At 33.6% G+C, this 24,314-nt stretch overlaps 1 protein-coding gene across 1 annotated transcript; it reads right to left on the bottom strand.

Moving 5' to 3' along the window:
- Positions 1-9,353: 9,353 nt before the first annotated feature.
- On the bottom strand, positions 9,354-24,314 carry Angptl5 (angiopoietin like 5). Its single transcript, XM_046467257.1, has 8 exons — positions 24,177-24,314; positions 22,468-22,612; positions 20,291-20,394; positions 19,338-19,431; positions 17,223-17,323; positions 15,561-15,681; positions 13,042-13,227; positions 9,354-10,210 (listed from the first exon to the last, which is right to left on the bottom strand). Exons 1-8 carry the CDS (start codon positions 24,267-24,269, stop codon positions 9,891-9,893), a joined length of 1,164 nt encoding a protein of 387 aa, XP_046323213.1. The 5' UTR covers positions 24,270-24,314; the 3' UTR covers positions 9,354-9,890.

Below are 24,314 nucleotides of genomic sequence, written 5' to 3'. Positions count from 1 at the left end.
AAAAAATAAAATTTTTTTAAAAAAAGAATACAAGTAATAATAAATGTCAGTAGGATATGAACAAAAGGGTACACTTATACATTATTTATGAGACTGCAAATTGGTACAACCACTCTGGAAAGCAGTATGGAAACTGCTCAAAAAACTAGGCATGAAACCACCATTTGACCCAGCTATCCCACTCCTCAGTAATTATATAAGTGATTTAAAATCAGTATACTATAGTGACATAGCCACATTAATGTTTAGAGTGGCACAATAGCTAAGCTATGGAGCAAATCTAGATGCCCTTCAACAGATGGTTTGATAAATAAAATGTGGTATAATACACAATGGAGTATTACTCAGCCATAAATAATGGTTTTATGGCAGTTGCCAGAAAACGGATGGAACTGGATACCATCATGCTAAGTAACATAAGCTAGTCCCCAAAATACTCAAAGTTCAGATGTTCTCTCTGATACGTAGAAGTTAATCTAAAATAAGGGGGGGGATAAAAAAAATAAAGGAAAGATCAGTGGATTAGACAAAAGGGAATGAAGGGAAGAGAGGAGGGATGAGATAAGGAAAGACAGTTCTGTGAACATGAAATTACATTCCCATGTACATGTGTGAATATGCCACAGTGAACCTTACCATAACGTACATACACAAGACACTAATTAAAAGAAAAAACTATAAGTAAAGAGCAGAAAGATCAGTAGAGGAAGAGAACAAGGGGAGGGTGATAATGGGGGGAAAAGGGGAAGTATTGGGGACTAAATTACAACAAATTATATTCCATACTTTTATAATTCTGTCAGAATAAATTCTTTTATTGAAAAGAAACAATAAAAAATAAAATAAAATCATAAAAATTTAAAAATTATGTCAAGTGAAAAAAGCCAGTCACAAAAAAGCCATATTATATCAATCTATTTATATAAAATATTCATAACAGGCAATTTCATAGAGAAAGGAAGTGTACTTATGGTTGCAGAGGTTGGTAGGAAGGACCAATGGAGAGTGACTGATAATGGATATGAGGCTCCTCTTTAGGGTAATAAAATTTTCCTGCAAAATTGGCAATGGTACAATCTTATGAAAATAGTAAAAAAAAAAAAAAAAAAAACTCGCTCAACAGTATAGTTTAATAGGGTAAACTTTGTGACATGTAGACAATATCTCAATTTTTTAAAACAGCAGTTCCCTTCTCATAAAAAGTTTTCAGTTGTGGCAAGAGGTAAAATGATTGTTAAGCTTGTACATGTTTATGAGCACATTGTGTTGGAGATTTGGTAAACTGAAATATTTCTTTGAAACAATACCTATACTTATTTGGAGATAATTATTATCTTGGAAAATGTTCTTTCTTTTTCTGCTTTGCTTTTCCTAAGAAAAAAGAAAAAAAGAACATTGTAAGAAAAAAGAATGAGGAATATATAATTTAAAAAACAGGGCCAAGTGTCAGAGGGTAGATTGTATAGGATAGTTATCTTCCATCTGGGCCAGGATAACTCTGCTTATCTCCAGGAATGCCTGGGATTTCTGGCACTGACTCTTAGCCAAGATAAGTACAGTAAACTAGTGATTTATGATAAGCTGTTTAAAGTTTGAATTCTCTTGCTAGCAGTTGGGACCAGTTTGTTTATTGATGGCTTATACCTGGTATAACGAGTTGAACAGCCTGGCTTTGCTAACATGACCAAGAGAGACATAAAAGATCATACTAGAAAAAGTACCTTTCCCAAGATAAAGATTTGTCATCACACAATTCTTGACAATTCAAATCAGAAAGACAGTGGCAAACTGCACCTGGAATTTCCTGGAACCTCTAATGCTCCTGCTATATTCTCTCTTGACTTTACTGAAAAAGCTCTGTGAGTCCTTGTGGGTCTTTCAATTATTCCAACCTAATGTACTGTTTCCATGAGTAATGCATTCCATACTGCAAGCCATCTTGTAAAAGATAAAGGGCAGCGGCCTCAAAAATCTTATTCCAGTGAGGCCCTCAAAACCCTTTGCATACGGCTGGGGTTGTGGCTCAGTGGTAGATTGCTTGCCTCACATGTGTGAGGCACTGGGTTCAATCCTCAGCACCACAAAAAAAAATAAATAAACAAAATAAAGTAAAAAAAAAAAAAAAAACTTTGAGTAAATATAAGCCAAGTGTTTCTCCATCCCTGGGACAGTGCCAACATACCCAAAAATCATTCTTGAAAAGAGATACTAAGGGGACTGGGGATGTGGCTCAAGCGGTAGCGCGCTCACCTGGCATGCGTGCGGCCTGGGTTCAATCCTCAGCACCACATCCAAAAACTAAAAATAAAATATTAAAAAATTCTCTCCCTCTCCCTCTCCCTCTCCCTCTCCCCCCCCCCCCCCCTCTCTCTCTCTCTCTCTCTCTCTCTCTCTCTCTCTCTCTCTCTCTCTCTCTCTCCCTCCCTCTAAAAAAAAAGAGATACTAAAGAGAACGTTTGCCTCTTCCCAAACCTGAACTATTTGATTATGCAGTTGAAACCATCAAAATCAGTCCCTTTCCACAGACAAGGCAAGAGTTATATTTGTGGAAGAGAAATTCATGATGCTCAAGAACTTTCACACAAAGTCCTTGAAGCAAGGCTCAGGAAACTGATCACAGAATCTAAAAATCTACTCCAGCATACTACCCCACATCATCTAATCAGAGACTCTCCTAACCTGCTTAGGCACTGCAGCAAATTCATCACAAACACCCTCTGAGAATATACGAGCAGAGAAAGATTTGAGGTGGAAATTTACCAGAACCACCCTAGAGCCTGAACAGCCAATTCAGAAGGACAAAATTCCTCCAAAATTTCTACCCACACAACCCTCAAGCAGCTCCTGTAGACCACCAGAGTCTTCTTGGCATATAATCCTTGTTCTGTGGGACAGATGTTCAAATTTCTTCAAATCCCACCACTGATAAAATACAAGAGACATATGGGTCCATATCCTCATGGCTTTGGAGAAGGACTTAGATGGTTTGATGATTTCCTCAGGAGTGTTTGTTTGTTTGTTTGTTTGTTTTTAGCTCATACTATCAAGAAAGTACCCAGGGAAATGCACCATTCCCTAAACCTAATTACCAGACCTGACTCTTCTGGTGGCTATTTAACCAGTCTGGTTATCCACTCTCATTCATTTTGCCATACTCTCTATTCCAAAGTTTGACCACTTGAATACCACCCCAGAGATTTTCAACAAGGCTCTCAGTTTTCTGAACTTCTCTCTAACAAAGACTACCTATGGGTTTATATTAATCACTCACCTCCCTCTCTCACCCACATCCCTGGACAAATTCTGGACTTCTCTACAAGGAGCTATTCAGCTCTTATACCCATGAATTCAACCAGCAGGGAGTCCTTCCTACTTGCTTAGAAAATAAGCAAGGTTTACAAAGGAGAGTCCTGTGGTAGCCTCATAAAGCTGCAAAATAATTTGAACCTCTGAGCATAAATTAATCCGAGGGCAGGGGGGTTGAAGTTGATGAGGCATCTAGGTGGGCAATACAGAGCTGAAGTAGATAGAAGGAGAACTGTGTAAACTGAGGTAAACTAAATCACATATGGAGAAATCTTCGAACCAGGGACTCTAAGCAACCTCTAAGGAGTTAATAAGATCTGATTGGATCTTATTAGAGGACAAATCTTTCCCAAGATCACACACAAGTCTTAGAAACTAGTATAACTGCTTTATGATCCCTGAAAACAGTCTTTGAATGTCAGTTTTTTGTCACGAGAGCTAAAGATACATATGAAGGGTATTCCTCAGGGAATGGAGGGGCCCCTTATTTCTTCTGATAAAGAGAGACATTGGGATAGAGGAACTTTGCTGTGGAATCAGGTTCTGGCCTGAGTTTCAGACGTCCCTTTACTATGCCTTAGTGTCCATTGGTTAGACCCCTCTCTCCCCATAAGCTTGGAATTGTTCTCCAGACAAATGGGCATGCAAGTCCTAATACATAGAAAAGGATGAAATTGTTAAATATAGGGGCATCTAATGGAATTTCAAACAGTACCTCTGAGGGTGTGTGTCATGAGGAAACTATGAAAGAACAGTGACTCCCTGAGTGCAGAAAAGAACCTTTCCCCAGATGCCCTGCTACTAAGTTCACAAGCCTCATAAAGAATTCCTTCACCTTCTCTTCAAGGGATGAAGGGCTGGAGCAGCAGATCATCTAAGGTTTTATTTTGGTGCCCTTTTAGCATATTGGATACCTCTTTCAAAGAAATTGGTAACTTATGACCAGAAGCTGAGCATTGAAGGTACCAGTCCTGGTAATCCATGTTGCCTAGGACAAGACACCTAAGCTGCCGCAGCAAGTGCCATTCTGATTTGTTCTCTTCCTTGTGAGTTTAACCTCTGATGGATCCTCTTCCAATTCCTCCTCTTAAATCTAATCCATAATTTGGTGAATATTTTATTTAAAAGGTAAGATAATAAGCATTTTCCCTTTTACAGATCATACAGCCTTGGTGTGAATTCCTAAACTCTGCAGGGTGGCATGAAAGAAGATATAGACAATACATAAATGAGTGAGCATGGCTGAGTTCCAATGAAACTTTACTGACCAAAACTTACAGAGGATGTTGGCCTGTGGACCCCACTTTGCCGACCTCCGATTTTAACCATTCTTACATCTGGACTTAGGCCTATCTGGAGCAAGGATGGGTCTAGTGTGGGCAGGCCTGGCATGTCCTTATTCACATGGGAAAGTCTAGGAGCCTTCCTAGTCCAAGCTCTCAGTAAGAAAAAGTATAAAGGGAAACTGGAAGAGATGTCAACTTTTCTTACCTTCTGCCTAAAATGTCTTCGAAATTTAGTTTTCTCTCAGTCTCAGAACTTTTACTGCCATGTATTGGAGCTCATTTCTGAGACTGCAGTGAAAGCATAGTCTAACTCAATCCAATAGATGACCTAGTTAACCTCACAAGTTAACAATCCTTAAAATCTAACTTGTGAAAGTCACAATGTGGTGAAATTGTCTTATTTATTCTCTCTCTTAGCTTGGGTTTACCTTAAAGCAATGAACTTGAATATAAGTAGTTTACTTAGGATTAAAAAAAGATAATCACTGTAAATAAATTCTGAGATCATGCCATTATATTTTTTCCTGCAGAGAGCCACAGTATTCTAACAAATAAAAAGGCAATTTCATTACATTGAGAAAGAACCAATCCTTACAATTTACTCCCAGACCTACATACCACTCTCCACTTAGTTGTTTAACCAGTTTATCATCTACCTTCATTCTTGCAAGACTTAACCACCTAACTTACTTTTCCTCTTTCCTAAGACCTTCTTTCACTTTGGAAAGTTTCAACACAAAATATCCTGGTGCCTCATTTCTCTGACATCCTCACCTTCCCAAGAGCAGAGACTTCTCATGGCCACCTCCTACACTTACCAACTCTAATCATATGGCACTAAGAGCCACAGGTTCAAGCAATACTCCAACCCCAGCCATAAGTTCTTTCCACTTGCTCAGATGATAGGGGCTGCCAAGAGCCTGAAAGAGCCCCAGGGCAGGAATTCCTTCCAGATAATTTTCAGAGCCTGCGGAACTCCTTCTGATGCATAGATTCACTTTTTCTCCTAAATACCTTTGGATATTTTAAAGAGGAAAGGCTGAAAACACAGAGAAGAAAACACTTTCTCTTAACTTTTATTTTTATTTGATAGTTTTGGGGTGGAAGGGAAATCCAGTTGACTTTCCTTCAGGATCACCTGTCTCCTTGGGCAGAGGGTAAAAGCTAAGAGAAAAGGCCTTGAAGGAAAAGACTCTCTCCCAGGAAAAGGCTCTGGTCTTAGTCCTAGTCCCCAAGGGGACACCTCCTCTACCTACCTAGGCAAATGCAAACATTTACTAAACAACCAGAGAGCACAGATAGCCAGCAGGGGTCTGACTAAAGTGGGCATATTTAAGCTGACACAAGATAGTAGTTTACATAGATATCAGCTGCATGGTAAAGAAATCTGTATCTGTTTATATGCATACTTATTTAGAATTAGAAGTTCAATTTAAGCACTGTTGTCCAGATGGTAAAATACTGGTAAAGTACTTAACTGTCAGATTATCTGCTGCATTAATATCTTTTATGGTAATAAGTCTTTTTACTTCTTCTAAATAGCCTTGAACAGGTTTTAAGAGTTCTACTTTAAGATGTCTGTGCAGTTTTTAAAATTCTTTTTTGTAATAAAATTTACATCCAAATGTGAAGTTAAAGATTAATGTATTCAAATGTGCATCTAAGAAATTTGTATAACTTAGAAGTAATCAAAATTTTCCTTGTGCCATTTGTTTCAGTTTCAGAAGACTAGCCTTGCTAAAAATTTGAAGTGTTTTAGCATTTGTGGAAAATGAAATACCTTAAGTCTTATTCCCATCTGTTTAATGCATTAAATTCTTGAGTGCCACATAAGAAGTATTTGACTTCTTAAACTCAGCTTTTATAAAAAACAAAAAGCACAAGTATGTTAAGTGTATAATACTAGTAATAATGAAATGAAAATAGCCTTTTACATGCTTCTACATACCAATTTTTCTCATTTTTGTTTCTCAAACCTTTTTTTGTTATGCTTGTTTATTTGAATTGAAAGCACAGATCCTGTGAATCTCTTACCTCATTCCCTGGATAATGAGCAACTACCCAAGCTGTTTGTAAGCCTGGTTTAGGCTTATTTTAATAAACAGTAAAATTTTCTTTTCACCTACCTGCCTTCATATCTCCTGTTATTAACATATGGCTTTCCAAACTCTTCCTTTATAACATCACTGAAGAACTATTTCAGAACTGACATAAGAATTTATTTGCCCTTACAGAGCATTCATAGCACAGTATGATAGCCCAGAGTGTTTGGAAGCAGACTAAGCAAGGCCACACATTTGTGAGCCTTCACATTTCCCACCACACCAGCTATGTGACATCAGGATTGAGAATACCTGTGTTCAAATTTCATTTCACTTACACATAAGTGGTGTTGTTGTGGTTCTATGTTTGATTTGACTATCTTCATCAAGAAAAGGAAAATAACATCTAACTCTCAGGATTTTTCTAAGGACTGAGATCCACAATGTTTATCACAGTGTCAGACACCTAGTAAACTCTAAATGTTAGCTATGGTTGAATATTCATAATTTTGTGTATATTAATGTGTTATATAAAAGTGAGATAAGCTGTTTCCTCCTGACTATTTTTAACAAGTTTATATCAATTTATATTAAAAGTATGAATAATCCCATTTCTCGGCTTCTGTACAAACACTGAGTAGTGTTACCTCATGTAAATGCTGACAATCTGAGGTCTTAATTTTCATGAGGATTCATGAGATAATTTTATGTTAATTGACCCTTTATCAGCAATTATCAATTGCTGTTCCCATTTGCCTATCTTCTAAGAATATTCTTTACTTATATTTTAAGATGCATCATATATAAGGAATAGAATTTGTCATTTGTTAAAATACTTTTTCTGGTTTTTCTTATGTCTCTAATTTTGCTTGTTGTGTTTGGGGTATATGGAATCTTCAAATATTCAAGTAATCAAATGAAAGATGTACTCATATGTTTGCCTAATATTAAGTAATTTTGTTTTTTAACATATTTAATGAATCTAGAATTTTTATATAATAAAATGTTCCTTTGTAATCTTCAAATTATTAGCCATTTTCCTGATTACCATTTATTTATCTCTTCTCCCACTGACATAATACTCTATTTTCTCCAAATACTGTAAGGTTTTACATATTTTACTAAGTTATAGAATCCATATTCTACTATTCTTTTTCTTCCTCATTATAACTGTTTTGATTTTTTTTTGTTTTTTTCTTTTTTTAGTTGTCAATGGACACTATATCTTTATTTTTTATTTTTATGTGGTGCTGAGTATCAAACCCAGTGCCTCACACAGGCGAGGCAAACACTTTGCCACTGAGCCACAATCCCAGCTCCTTAACTGTTTTTGATTTTATAGCTTGGTGTGAGGGGCAGAATTCTGAGGTATCCAAGAAAAAAAATCTAGCAGCTGATACACACACATCTTCTCCCAAGTACCTTCAGAAGTCTAGAAGCCCCCTTTATCTCTAGGAATACATTCCAAGACCCCAGGAGAAGCTTAAGACCATAGATAGTACAGAACCCTATATATACTATGGGGTTTTCTATACATACATACCTTTGATAAAGTATAATTTATAAATTAGGCCCAATAAGAGAGTAACAACAGTAACTAACAATAAAGTAGAACAATTTTAACAACATACTGTACTAAAAAGTAGGTAAATGTGGTCTCCCTCTCAAAATATCTTGTTATACTATACTGTATTTAGTGTAAGTAACTGAAAACTTTGAAAGAAGAAACACAGAAAGCTAAACCTGAGGTAAGGGGCGGGGGGCAGTAATCCTTCAATGTTTTCACCACCTCCTTAGTCTTTACAGTGGGATTTAAAATGTAAAAGCTCCTAGACTTTACAGTGCCATACGGAAGGTTGGATTCTGGCCCAGACTCTAGACAGCAAGTTTGACTTGCTAAATAGCAAATACTTTAATTTGTAGGTTAATTTGCCTTTTGGTGCTTATATCATCACTATAGGTATAAAAGGCAGTGAGCCCACAGCTCTGTGCTCCTCCAGCCTGGAATGCACTTTACTCCATCACTAAGACACAGAACCTCAACTGTGCCTCTGCAAGATACACATGGGGAGGAGGCCATGTGAAACCATGTGCACCCATCTGCAACTTTATCTCATGTATATCCTGTTCATGATTTAGTCACTCACTGCCTTGAGAGGATTTCAAAATGAAAGCAATCTGGAACACTGACCTCATTGTCATTTTTGATCATCTCTGAACCCAAATCATATTTTTCATTCTGAACAAGCTTAATCCTGTTCTGAGTTCAGCTAACTCACCCTGACATCAATCCCCTCCTAACTACTTTTAATTCAACCCTCTTCCTACCTCATTTTCAACCACTTGTCTCCTCCTTCGTGCATTGCATAATCTTAACTCTGGACATAGCACTTATTTGTTCAAAGTTACTTCTTGATTGCTTCTCTTGTCTTTCTTATTAATAACTAGCACTTGGCCCAGGATGATCCCTGATGTCTTCTCCCATGAAATCCTTACCATCCAACTCCTTCTAACTCAGGAAGAATAGAAAGGGTCAACTTGCTTCCAAGCACAACTAGACCATTGATTCATCACTCTTTCTCCACTGTCCTTCACTTAAAGTTCTTACCATTCTATGGGTTTAAAGAGCTAAGACATAGATGTGTTTCAGAACGTGACTGATCAGGATATAAATGTACAATAAATTTATTACAAGCAAGAACAAAAATAGTAACCGAGATAAAATTGAAAAACAAGGGGTTTATTTTTGGCAGCAAACTTGTAAAATATATTGTAACTTCACCAACAAATAACATTTTTAAACATGTGAAGTTTATATAGTAATCTGCATAAAAAGTATTGTTTGTAACTATCTTCAGTGGCAATTTTCAGTTGAGTATGTTATTAATTTATAAAATGAATGTAGAAATAAGTAAAATACTGTCCTCAATTTTCCTAACAATGTACTATGGTTTATAAACTTTAAAGAGGAGGCAAAAATCCTTTGAAAGCACTATAAATTTCAAATTGTTTCACTTAAAACAGATTTGTAATATATCATTAATATAATTAGTAGTAAAAACATACAATATTCCATAATTCTTTTATAAAGTGCTATGAAACTTTAAGTTTTCTAACTAAATTCATAACAAAAATGCCATCTTTAATTAAATTTTAGCTAATATGTTTGAAACCCTAAGTTTTAAAAAAAGGAACTATGTGAAATATTTAATACCAAAAAATAGCTGTGGAACTTGCACTACAATTTAACATACAATTACTTAAAATATGGATTGTAAGTTCTTCTAATTTTCATTGAAACCGATTTAATCTTGACAGGTAAGTTGTTTTTGGTCCATGTACCCCACTGAATTCCAGATGCAAGTAATTTTCCAGGGAAGTGATGAATGCCATTTAAATTTGCTAGACCACACTGGTTGAACCACCAGCCAGTGTTATTTTTGAGGTGGCTGCAGCTCTTCACAGACTGACCATTGACCAGGCATGCAGGACGGCACCCATCATTATCAACATCTGACGTGCTGAAAGGCATTGCATTTTGATTATCTTCTTTTCTGAGGCCCCGGAATGCATCACCTGAGTAAAACAGATTTTTTTAAGTGACTGAATTTAGAGACAATTTCTATTATTAACCAACCTACTATGCAAAAGCATGGCATCTAGAAATAGAGTTTAATTTATATTTCTACTGTTTAGCATGCTTAAAATCTCTCACAAATCTGGTAATAAATTCCTCAACATGACATGCATCTTTAAACGGATATTAGATATGAAAGTCAGAAATCAAAATAGAAGTTTGGCTGTGTAGACAAAATCAAATAATTTAGGCCAGAAATGATGGTGTATAGGCCATCATACTAATATGGCAATTGGTAAATAAAGAGAAGAAAATAGCTTACACACTGTAGGTTTTTATACCTACAACTTGCCTCACTTTAAATAGTTATGAATAGATTAAGGGGAAATTTTTACTTAGATTTATAATTACAAAAGTTGTTTGATGCTATTTAGGGATCATCAAGTTTATATAGAATTCCTAATACCCTCAAGAAAAATTTAGCTATACTCCTGAGGTTATATTTATCTTCATAGATGGTTGTTTGCATAGCCTGATATCCACAATATCCCTTCAAAGATTAAGAATCTTGACCAAGACAACCCAATTTAAGTCGCAGAAGCAGGAATTATAGTTTGCTTCCTAAAGTTTCATGAAATTAACATATTCTTAGTAAATCTATAATACCTACATTTCCCTAAACATAAATTTTGATTAAAAAGCTTTGAAACACTATAAAAAAAGCTATGTACATGTGTAGAGAAACCAAGGCCTACATTTGTTTCATTATATTTCTGAATGGTTGGCATCTTTCAAGATAATCTTTCAAGGTGCTTTAAGAACTTCATTAATGGTATGGCCTATCCTAAATTCCAGAGTCTGATGATTATTAAAGTCTCTGGCTCCTCACTTGATGGAAAACAAAATACACACATTGCAGGTATTTTTTTTCCAGAGAGAATATAATTTTCAACATGAACACCATGCAATACCTTTCAAAAGTTCATAAGAGAGAAATACCATCTATGGAGCATTGCCTAAATTTTGTGATCACTTCATGAATACTCTCCCTGAGCAAAGTGAAACCATCAGAAGAATCACACGTCATATGGGCACCGCAATGGATTATATTTAGCAACATATTTAAAAATATATATATGCATGTCTATTTCTTGAGAAATAGTTCATTAAATGTATTCACCCCATATCCTGAGAAAGTGTAATTAGAGAACATGATACTGTTATCTCTAAGAACCTAGAGAAATTTATCTCAAGTTTCATCATCAGGAATATTTGGATTTCTTATGGAACATTTGTGTTTCTCAAATGGTCAAGTTTATATTCTATTTTTGCTCTGAGCTCAAAGTCAAATTAGTGGCCCATTTCTACCACATACCTAATTACAATTAAGCCCCTAGTTTTACTCATGTTTCTATTTTTACATTCTACTGACACCTTTTTCTTTCACAGTTGTGATTATATTATGTTATCAATAGCTAAAAATTATTTAACAACCTTGTTGGGAAAATGTAGAATAAAGGATGGCAGGGTACTGTAATGAAAAAAAAATTGCCATTTTAAATTTTATCCTCTAACTAGATCATAATTATCTTGTAGAGAACCCCCACATAAACTTCCCAGCATAGCATATTCCATATTTAGATAGTTCTTTACACTTTTAGAGATGAAGCTTTGAAAACTGTATGTTGTAACTCTTTAAAATTTTCCTTATATATCCAGATTTGAATTTCAGACTTTCACCCAATATCCCAAGACTAAACCCCCTCAGATGTCATAGATTCCATCCATACCAGACAACTCTCTGGGCCCTGTAACTTTCCTCCCTTTATGCCTTGACTTGAGCTGTTCCATTTGCCAACATTCACTTGCCAAAAACCTATCCATTGCTCTAAGACCAGGTCCATGGTTTTCAACTGTAAGTATGCCAACATATCCATCTGCCCAAAAGTCACTGAATCAGACTGTGAAAGAGTAATGTACTTTCAAAAAACTTCCCAGCTTTTAACATGAACCCCTTGTTGAAAAATACTCTTCCATGAAAATTTTCTGGTGCAACCAACTGAAATCATTCTCACCCTCCCTGTAGCCCCCAGAGCTCTATTAGTAATCTGTGTTTTCATTGTTATCTTCTCCTCTATACTGTGATCAGTTAAAGAGCTGGAATCATATAATTTTCATTTTTTTATTTCTAACACTGAATATACATAATGAACAAGTGGGTGGGGCATTTACTTTAGTATTTCTTGACTAAAATGTCTTTAAAATTTCAATACCAAAACATGGATTTATCATCAAGTATTTTGAAGTTCTAGAAAATTTAATTTATTTGGAAATGAGTAGATGCATCCAGATAGGGTAAAAAGAACAATAAGTTCTTGTTTCTATCAGCTTGGATTATTGCCCTGGCTCAGGTGTGATGAGCTGGAACTCTTAGGCAAATTACTTAATGTTTTAGGTTTCTTTTCTGGTAAAGTGAAAAGAATACAGACCAGCTTTAACATTCTCTGACTTCTAAATGTCAGCCTCTGTGAATACAAAAACAGGAATAATGCCTTCCTAGACTACCCTCACAGGATCTCTATCCAAAAAGTCAACTGGGATTACATATGGTAAATGTTTTAAAGAATTTTATTTAGTATTTTAAAATCATGAGGTGATACAATGTTCATAACAGAGTTTCAAAACTCCAAACTTGGCCAGCTTTCTCATTTCTAATCTATTATGAGTAATGTAGCATGTACCAAGAGACATGCATTGTTTTTATCTTTACCTATATACTAAGTCTGTGATATTTCCATCTTCTGGAAAATTTTAGGAATAAGAAACTTACCTGCATTTCCTGAATACCGTCCTAAGTGTATTTTAAAAAATCTTGTTTCATCCTCTAGCCAAAAAGTATCATATGATGCATAAGCAAACATGTCATCTTCAGATTCCAAAGCCACATACAGCATAAAACTGGTATTTTTCTGATTTACTATATAAAAAATCTTTTTTAGTCCTAGCCAAAATTCTCCTGTAAAGAAAAAAATCACTTTGTTTTATTATATTTTAACACAAATTAGAACAATCCTTCCTTATTGAATGTTGGGTGTTATTTAGTGTGTCATTAACTCTGAGATGACTCACACAAATAATTACAGATACTATATGGCCTAGCTCAAATAATTAGTGTTTATCTAATTTACAAAAAAAAAATTAAAAAGAAAAAGTTTTCCTACTGATGTTTCACCAAACTGGGGAAAATAAAACTGGTTCATTTTATCTCTCCATATTAAAATCAAAATTTCACTTAAAAACTAAATACAAAGTACAGTTTTTCCATGATATGTCAACAGAAACCTTGTTGAAATATTATGGCAGGTTACAAAATGATGTATACCAATAAAAGTCAGAGGTTTAACTTCCAAATTGGCTGCTCCTAAAGAAATATTTCATGACAATGATCATTTGAAGTTATATTTTCTTTCTCAGAATGTACTTTCTAAACAAATAGTTGTTATAATACAGTGTCAATTACTTATGACTGGAAGTACAATCTAGCAACACTGAAGTATCCCAGGTATAGGGTCAATATTTCCAAGACAATTGTAGATCCAGATGACTCATCAAATTCCCTGATTCAGGCAATGTGCTTCTGCATGCATTTCTAGCTAATGATTTTCTACCTCCCTCTACCCACCATGATGTAGCCTACATGTGGACACCCCAACATATGTCCTTCTACTTGAATTATGAAATTCTCCAAAAACTTAAGAATGTAGTCAAAACAAACTTCAAAGAGTTAAAGCATAATGTGACAGCATAAAACTCTTGAAACTGTAACTAAGATACTAAGTACTCCTCTAAGGCTTACAGAGGTATTTTAGCTAACATCCAGTTAGAATTGAAAAGTATCCAGAATAAATATGGTAAGAAAGTGAGCACTATCAATTGGGTCCCTACAGGGTCTGTTTAGTCGCGTACAGTTATAACCCTTCAACTTAAGCATCTCTGTCATCTTTCCCCTTTGCTCCAACCTCATATTTAAGACTGAACTGTACATTTTCCTTAATCCCCAATTTATTTTTAAAAATGAATCAGGTACAAGGCAGTCTTAGTTTGCATGAAAATACCTGCATGAAGACCTTATTAGTCAAAACTCACATCACCTCCCTATAGAAATAAGCAAGAAGTAAAGAAAAAGATAATAGGAAGTCTATATGTCAATCTATGACTACTTAATTCAGGAGGAAGCACTCAATGGGAGATTAGAAATAACGCTGAAAAAATACAAGTATTTAACTGCATGCAATTATTTAACTGCATGGCAATTATCTATAAGCCAAATGCCTTCTAAAATTATTAGCATGCAGGACCAACACTACCACTTACTGAATCTTTAGATGATATTCTTATGGGAGGATAAACATTTTACATTATAATAACAACCATTAAAGTAACTTAAAAATTAACAAAACCGCCTATGGAAGTTCCAACTAATATAAATGGTTCAAAAATACTGGTGTTTCTGTTTACTAGCAAAACTGATGCTGCCATGTGGCAATAATGTAAACAGATTTTAAAATTCAACAGGGTTTTATAATTTTTAAATTTTGAGCAAAGGTAATGCTTATTAATATTTTATAAAACATTGTATTCAATTCAAATCATCTGAATTTGATCATACCTTAATTCTTTGTTTAATTTGCTTGTGTGGACACAGCATATCAAAACTTTTAAGATATATGGCAATCTTGCCCATTTACATTTTCTTAGTACAGAAGACAAGAACTCTACTGGAAACATAATAGATACTTAATAAATATCCAGCTTAGAGTTTTTAATAAACTCACATTTCAACAATAACTAAATATAAATATTTCTAGACCTCAACTGTTAGAGTCTGTAAACAAGTCAGGATGGCGCCTGGCATTTTGCCAGAGAAATGTTAGAGTCTGTAAACAAGTCTGGATGGTGCCTGGCAAAATGCCAGAGGGAGTGGTTTGTGAAGTAACACCAGCGAGCCATTAAGTGTGGAGATTTCTTATTGGTTGACTGATGTATCTAGTTTATGCTAATTAAGATAAGCTGAGTAAAATGTATAAATACCTCTGTTGTCCTACAATAAACGGCTTCCACTCCTGCTGTATCAATCTACACAAGTTCTTTGTCACCCCCCACCCCCCCCCCCCGGCTATTTTGCCCAGCCAGCCGGGCTGCGGCACTCAACTGAAGAACATTTTATCCATGAAGATAGGGTATTTGATTCATATTTTTATAATCATATATATTTGCTATTTTTACGAATACAGATATAGTCTTTCGAAATAATATCAAAAGATAGAATACAAATACATAAAAATTGACCTAAAAGATCACCAAATCCATCCAGATAATCACACCATAACCTCTGGAAATCAATTGTCCCATCAATCCTCTTCTGTATCACGGTCCATCCACCTCCTCTATAATCCATGTCACACATTACCTAAAACAGGCCAAGAAAATACCAAAATAATACATCATTATTTTCATTATGTGATAATATAAAACTCATGCTTCATCAGTAGGCCTAAACAAAAAGATGATACTTTCATTAAACATTGTGAATGCAATTGTATGCCATTAACATATTCAGATTTCTTACATGCCTAGAAATAATACTGTTTATTATAAAAACCAACTTATAATTAACCAAATTATAGTCCCCTTATCAGTCACCTTTTAAAATATATAATTGTGGCATTTTAAGATTATCCTATTATGCCTCAACTCTATAAATATCTTCCAGTTTAGTAATAACAATTCTGTTCTGATGTGATAGGAATATATTAATTTCAAACTAACTCTGTCTTTGAATTAAAACACTAACCTTCTTTTTTTACTGTGTTAAAAATGCCTTTATGCCTGCCCTTGATTGTTCTTTCCCACAAGCTGTTCAGCCTGGCATTTTCAGACACAAAGGCAGGATCTGTGCCTTCCCAGCAGGCGCTTAGGGACACATGTGTTGATGGTATGTAAAATGCCCCTAAGAGAGCACCTGCAGGGGACTTGTCGAAGCGTCAGGGGAAGAGAACAGAGCAACCCTCTCCAAAAGAAACTTCCCACCCAGAGACAGAGAAAGCAGTGTGGAGGAAGTTAGGGAACCAACACTTCCCCACATAAGAGGGAATTATGCATCCCACTCTTGACAAAATTAGAAGCCTTCCTTGCCACGGCTGTTCAGATCCATGTTTGAATCTGTAGGCAAAGTAATTTAAGTAATTTTAAAATTATTTCCCACCTAATTCCCAGTTTTTGACATCTTGTCAATAGATTACAAAAGAAATAATGGTAGTAACTCTAAGAAGAGAAACTGGTAGAATCTAAGTAGAAAAAAAAAAACGTATTTTACTGAGCAATAAACACCATCAATAAGGAAAAAGTATCATAAACTTTCTTATGCACAAAGAAAAAGTGCCCAGGATAAAACACATATATGTATAAACACGCACATGTACATTATTTCTAGTAGAAATTTCTACCAGAAATCCCAACATGACTATTAAGAGTAGACATAAGAGTAATTCATTTTATTCAAATTAAGAGTGAATAGATCAGTTCAAAAGGTTTTTTTAAAAAATTATTAACTTCTTATACAATCATTTGTCATCAAAAGAAAGTATAATAATTAATAGGAGGTAAATCAAAAGTATTTTTAGTAGGCTCCCAGGCAAAAGAGACCACCAGTATTTTCTAGAGACAATTTAAGGAATGGATTTATATTGCACAGTTCTGCCTACTATAAGGATAATATAAGATCTTGCACCAAATGGATTTACTTTTAGTGTGCAATCATGGAAATTCAAATAGACAAGTGAAAGGTAGTCTAGTTCTTTTAATAGTTTATGATGGGGCATTAGTATTATAGAAAACCAAAAAAATATTAATTTATAATTTCCAAGAAAAAATATTAAACAATGAAATTTTTAATGTTAATTAAATTGGTTGTATGTTTATCTTATCACAAATAATAAGATAAAACTTTACCTCAAATGGATAACTAGAGCCTTCTGGGTAGATTATATATAAACCACTTGGTGTTTTGGTCACAGAGCCAAAGGTATCTTTAATATCAGTGCAATCTAAACCTAGGAAAATAAAATTAGTTATTTAGGATATTTTAAACTGAATGTTTCTGAAAGTCATTTCACTGTAGAGAACTAATACAGCTATCTAAAATTATTACTAAAATTTTCATTAATCATCTGAATGGTTTTAATATCTTAGAAATAAAAAGTGATTTAGAAACGAGGAAGTGATTTGCACTCTATACTGTTTAAATGTTTTATTTGGGATAAACACTTATAAGTATTCCTTCTTTTATAAAATACATAATTACCTTTTCAGGAAACTAGGTTTTTCTTAGAGGGTATAGTGCTCAAAGGAAATTTATATGAAAGGAGAGGATAAAACTCAGAATAAGTGTATTGACTACTATTGATACATCCTTGACTACTTTATTTCAAATTTCAGAGACTCTAATGTGTTGCAGGTCACTATTAACAATAGCCAAAAAAAATGGAAAGGAGAGATCACTTTCTTCACCAAGGAGAACTTAAGCTTGAAGTTAGGACTCATTCTATAGATAGCAGTTAGTGCTGTCATAGCTCATAATCACCTTCTACAAAGCATTCAGTTCCCAGGGGACTGTAAGCATATGAATGTGGAAGTGATATTATACTGTACTACAAGTATTACATTTTACTTGAAGACAATCTATGGTATCTTCTGTAAATGCTCTTACAGCATCAGTTTCTTAGATGCTTGCCTTTGAGTCCTGGTTCTACTCCTTTCTAGCCAAGAACCATTAACTAACCTTTCAAAGTCTTGCTTTCTCTGCTTAATATTGGAATAAAAATAACACTATCTACTTAATAGTGTTATTCTAACAATTTACATAGCAAGGAATTATATAAAGCCCCAAGCACAGGGCCTATCACGTATTAATATATAGAAAATATCTTCAAAAGTTAGCTATAAAAGATGGCCCACTTTGCTCTTCATTTCCAAGAAACAGATTAGTTGCCTATGTTCTAAATTGTTGAGACATTCTTATATTGACTTCATGATAGACGTTCACACTGAAGGACTGATCTAGGCTGGAGTATCTGCTTTGTCTACCATACAAATAAATGTGAACAAATTATTTATATTTTCTGGGCTGTATACTCCTCATATGATGATGATTATACCAAGCTTTTATATCATACTTACTATGCATTGGGCAATATTTTAAGAGTTTTCATGTATATATCCATTTACTCCTCACAACAACTATGTGAAGTAGGTACTATCAGTCTACTGTTGAGGAAACCAATACCAAAAAATGGCAGATCAATGATTTGAGGCCAGACTGACACCAGTATCCATGCTCTTAACTACTGTGTTACACTACCTACAAAGAGGCAGTTATGGAAAATACATTTTGTTTAAAATAATAAAATAACATGAAAGCACCTGTCTTTGTACCTAGAACATAAAGATGCCCGGGCATTGTTTATTTTCTTCCCTTCCTAAGTAATAAATAAATATTGCATACTAAGCCCTTAATGATATTTATTTGCTTGGAACTCTTTGGTATAAATTTATATTTATAAGGTTTATAGAGTTTTTTTCTTAGAAGTCCAAGTCCAGAGAAATCAATGTGCTGTATTTAAGTATGAAAGCGCTTGCTTTCTGTTTATTTCTCTTAAATTTCTTTTTCTTTTCAAATTTCATATCCCAGTTTGAAACATTTCATACATGTCAAAAACATTTTTTACAGGTGGGAGGAATTCTAAAACTTTCTTTTCTTCTGTTTAAAAAGTAATTACTAATAAAATACCAAAGGGAGAAGCCCAGAATAAAGCTACTCTAAAATTATTCTCTTTTCAACAAATTCAGGTTATATTTTTATACTCGTGGATTAGAGAAGTTTTCCAGTTTAGGAAAATACACTTTGTCTATGGTGTAATTTACTTAATGGCAGGTATTAGTCCTCCTGTCTGTTAGAGAATAAGGAGCTGCATTTTTTAAACAAAATTTTTAAATGCACAAGCTGTCCAGGAAATTTTTAAGTAATAAAAGACAAATATGAAAAGGCTGAAATACCAAAGCTCTCACCATGTGACTGAACCGGTCTGTGAGGAAAAGGATCCAGCTGTTTTCTAAAAACTTCTGTAGTCAAAAGGAGAACTCGATTCATGAGTTCATTAACCTAAACACACATATACATACACACACACACAAATATTTAAATAAATTTATGTTTGAACAAAACTCCTTTAGCTAAATTATAGAAAAGTTATCTCTAAACTGCTTATAAACCCAGCTTTGAAATACATAATGAGGCCCCTTTTCCTAGACTGAATTCTTACTGCTTTGCCAAAACAGTAAAGTCATAGTTAAATAACAATCATTAAATTCAGTAGTGTCTGTGTCCCTAACCTTGATTTTCCTGACCCTGGTTTTCATTTGACTGCTTTACCAGATTGTGCCTGAATCTGAATTGTTGCTATTGCTTCCCTTTGCTCTTCAAGTCATCCTCCACACCACCATCAACTGCGTCACCGCATGTCCTTGCTCAAGCAATTCAGTGGCCTCATGGGGTGGCATAATTTAGCTTCTGATTATTCCTTTAGCCTGTTTTTCTTATGTACTCTCCAACCTACCTCATCAGCCACTTCATCCCTGAACTATCTCCAAGAAGCTCCCCCCACAATGGAACATACTCTCCTACTTACTGAACCTTCATGACTTTTAAAAGATGTACTTAACTCTCATGACTCAGCTCACAGGCTTGCTCCTCTGAGAAGTTTTCTTGTATCTCAAATTTCTTTTTTGTGTATTCTAACAGCGGCCACGTTTTTCCAATGAATTTATCTGCCCCACTACACTGTATGCTCCCAGCGTTTTTATTGCTTTCTGTTTACATAAGACTTACTATTTTGCCTCTCACATAGTAGGAACTAAATAGATATCTGAACATAAATGAAGAAAAATAATTATGCCCGCAGTTACCTATGAATCAGTGTGTATGCACACAGAATAACAACATAATACTGAAACATCCATACCTGATTAGATAAATAGTCCAGGGAGGCTTGTTGCTCATCCATTATATTTCTTAATAGTTTTTTCATACTTCGTGTGTAGGAAACAATAGAATTTTGCAGATTTCCTTAACCATAATAAAATGGATGCTAAATATTATGTTATTATAGAAAACTACAGTGAAAAATAATGAGGTTAACATGATTTTGGATAAATATGGAAACAATAATATCTCAATTTATCTGAGCATTCAGAACCATACATTTTTGTTACTTCATATTGTTCATTCATTATTAACCAAAAAAACAATTGTTTCAACATTTCTTAATAAAACTATACTTCCTAATAATGTAGATTACCTGAAATAATTAATCTAATCTTTTCTAATTAAAAGACAACATTCTGAATATTAGCTAATACTTTCTAAAAGAAAGGAAGCAAAAGGTTCAGGATTCTTCAATTCTTACTATGCAAGAAGGTAAAAAAGTAACAATTCACTGGCTTACCAAGCAAGTTGAGTTTAAAGATAAATCTTTGTTTTAATTTTTTATAATGCTATATTTTTTAACTTTTTTTTTTTTGGTTGTTGAGGAGCTTTACTTTTATTTATTTATATGCAGTGCTGAGAATTGAGCCCAGTGTCTCATACATGCTAGGCAAGCGATCTACTACTGAGCCACAACCCCAGCCCTAAAACTGTATTTTCATATAATTAAATTACTAGTATATATGCACATAGGATAGACCTTAGTCAAAGGTTTTGGTCAGTTAGTTTCTGAAGGAACTTTTGCATATATTTTCTTTTTTAAAAACATTTTTAACAGGTCACAGTGGTGCACACCTGTAATTCCAGCATCTTGGGAGGCTGAGACAGGAGAATTAAGAGTTCAAAGCCAACCTCAGCAACTTTGAGGAACTTCTAAGCAACTCAGTGAGACCCTGTATCTAAATAAAATACAAAATAGGGCTGGAGATGTGGCTCAATGGTTAACTACTCCTGAGTTCAATACCTATTAACAACAAAAAAAAACTTTTTTAATAGAAAATATTCTATATTCAATATTTCTTAAAGATAAATTGAAAAAAAATTGCAAGTAGTTTTTTGTCCTAATATATTTGGGATTATGTTTCCATAATGTTCTATCATCTTTAATATTTCCTACACCAAAGACATCCTTAGTAAATATAATCATCAGAATCAAGAAAAATATTTACTATATTTCTCAGACCTTAGTATTACCTATGATACTGATATTGACCTCTATAACAAAAGAACCCTGACATGATTGCATATATTATCCTTTTAAAAATATTTTATTTCTAAGTTTATTTCACCTGAATGATAGAATCACATTAGTAATTTCTGATTATTTTTAATTCTGACTCATCTAGATTTATCTTTTTAATTTTCATTATTATTTTAAAAATTAGAATTATTATTGTTAAAAACTTATTATAAAAAAGTCTATTAGCTTTTTTCTGGATTTAGATATCTATCTTGATGGGACTAAAACTGCATTCATTGGTTTGAGAAGCTTGTAACCCTTATGTTATACACAGAATTATTATACTAAAGTAGAAACTTCATACTTCCTGATGTAGCCATGATGGTCCTATAAGATCTGGATCAGATCATCAGCTCCACCCTTTCCAATCTCCCTTCTTTATCCTGTTTCTTATGAATACATAGTAAATAAAAAAAACCTGTACTGTGACTAACTTTTTAAATTAAGTTAAACTTTTTATTTATTATGCTTTGCTACATAAATCAACTATGATTTGTTTTATACCTTTTGCATTAGTTCTTATAATAGTATTCAATGCTAATGTATTGGGTTTTAGAATTTTCTTCCTCTCAAAAAAAAAAAAAAAGAAAGAAAAAGAAAGAAGAAACTCTAAATCTATGTGAAATTTCCTAGGGATCTAATGAAAGGAAGAAAATATCCCTGGAAAAATTAATATATTCCTATCAGAATCTTCTGGTTTGTCCCTCCCTCTGTGGTCAGTTGATGCCACAAAGCTATATGGTAGAAGAATCCATTCATTTACCAAATATTTATTTTATTAAGTACCTACTACATGTCAAATACATACATATTTACATACCTAGAGTGATGGGGATATATATAAAATGACCCAGATGTCCACCTATAAGTAACAAGTTGTATCCCTTTACAATTGTGGTTATTTTAATACTTACTACACATGAAATGTTTTTCTTCTCGTGTAATTTTAGTTTTAGCATCACATGATTCTTCACAGTCTTCCTTAAAAACAGTATCATTACTTTGAATTTCATCTTTTGCATTAGATACATCTTCTATAACATTAACTACTGGAGAATCCTTTACATTAAAAAATAGAAATAAGGACAAATATTAAATGTTGTATGATATAATAAATAAGAAGCCTTATAGAAAAAAGAAAGCTTGGAATACAGGACGAAGATGATCAGCAGAAAAAAATATAACAAACTGGTTAGTTCAAAGTCCCACAAATAAACCTTATAGGTAAATTTCAGATACAGACAATAAACATATGTTAATTTAATAGTTTCACTGTCCTCTTTTCTTTTTAAATTCTGAAATAATTTATTTAGGGTTTATTTTCATTTCTGACTCTATGGTCTTAACATTTAACTTTTATAAATTTATATGTGTAATACAGAGCTGACCCATCTCTCTTCCAAGAATCTTGCAATTTGAACTTCTTTGAAAAAGGACTAAGAAGTTTCCCTGAGATATCTACAGTATTTCTAGCCAAGTGGACTTTCTGCCACCACTGTTAGAAAATATTAAAAAAAAAATGCGTAGGAAGCTGGAATAAAGTTGTATAAGCTAAAATATCCAAAAATATGAAAGGTTAAGTGTTTATAGATTTGAAAGTTACTAGTGACAAAAGAAAACAGTCTAGACTTTTGATTTGCAAAATCAACATTAAAAGGCCAACTATAGTTGTCATTCCAAAGCTATCTATATTTGTTGGCACCCTATTGCTTTCCTCAATATAAAACATTCTTTGGTAAAAGTCACATAAATTTAATAACTCTGTTGTTAAATGAAAATAATAACAAGTTCTTCCCTGCTTTTGCTGGATATTGAGAGAAAATTACAGGGTTAACCATGTTATAAAAATCTTTGCCCCTCAAAAGATGCTTACATTTTTTTTTACATAGATCTATTTTAAACTTCTTGCTGTTTCTTTTTACCTCTATAATGACTAACATGCTTTCAAAAATCTAGATAATAGCTATCCTTTTTTCAGTATGTTTGTTAATTTGTAGCAAGTATTTTAAAGAATTAAATCAATATTTTTGTAGCATTCTTAGAATTAATTCTTGTTTTAACCATGGAACTTTGGAATTTTGTTTGAGACAATGATAAATACATTTCATGACATTGAAAAATCAAAAACCAACATTTAGCTATGTGGAGGAACTAAAATCCCCTAAGAACTCCTAATATTTTATAAACCATACCAGCTATCACTCTGATATTGTTGTGGGAGAAATTTTTAATGTCCTAAGTAACCATTCACAGCACTATATTTGAACTTCAAAATGATATAAAATTGCTTTTTTAAAAAGCAAAGTCATTTTCAGTTTCCTCTGAGATACTTCATTATCAAAGTTAGTTGGAAAGTTGAGAATTAGTTTTTAAGCTAAGCCCTAGATTTCTTTCAAAAAAAAAAAAAGACTTTATGAGAAAATTGTTAACAGTCAACTCTAAGTTTATAGTTTCTTCAGTTTAAAAACAGTAACCTTTAAGCAATCTCAACATTTCAAAATAACCATTTAAATTAATCTATAAATTACATTTGGTATTATGATTAGTCTTTTCAAACTTATAGTTTATATCTTGAAAGCTAATCATGCTTTCTTAGTTAAAATATTATTGCTAGAATTCTTACCTTAGAATGATGTACACAATTACCTTGTACAGCTTCCCCACAAATAAAAATAAATACATTTAAAAATAAGAATGAAGCTTGTGATGGATACATTATATTTTTCTTGGATAAATGAAAACACTTCTTCAAATATCAGTC

Source organism: Marmota monax, unplaced genomic scaffold (assembly GCF_021218885.2).
Source record: "Marmota monax isolate L192 unplaced genomic scaffold, Marmota_monax_Labrador192_F-V1.1 WCK01_AAM20220418_F8-fsc00045, whole genome shotgun sequence".
Taxonomy (NCBI): domain Eukaryota; kingdom Metazoa; phylum Chordata; class Mammalia; order Rodentia; family Sciuridae; genus Marmota; species Marmota monax.
This window is presented reverse-complemented; position numbering and strand designations above follow the sequence as displayed.

Coding starts and splice junctions, on each gene's coding strand:
- Angptl5 (XM_046467257.1), bottom strand. CDS start 24,269: ATGTATCCATCACAAGCTTCATTCTTATTTTTAAATGTATTTATTTTT. Junction 15,682..17,222: donor GCTCTAGTTATCCATTTGAG/GTAAAGTTTTAT, acceptor GGCCTGTTTTAG/GTAATGTGTGACATGGATTA. Junction 10,211..13,041: donor ACGGTATTCAGGAAATGCAG/GTAAGTTTCTTA, acceptor TGTTTTACTCAG/GTGATGCATTCCGGGGCCTC.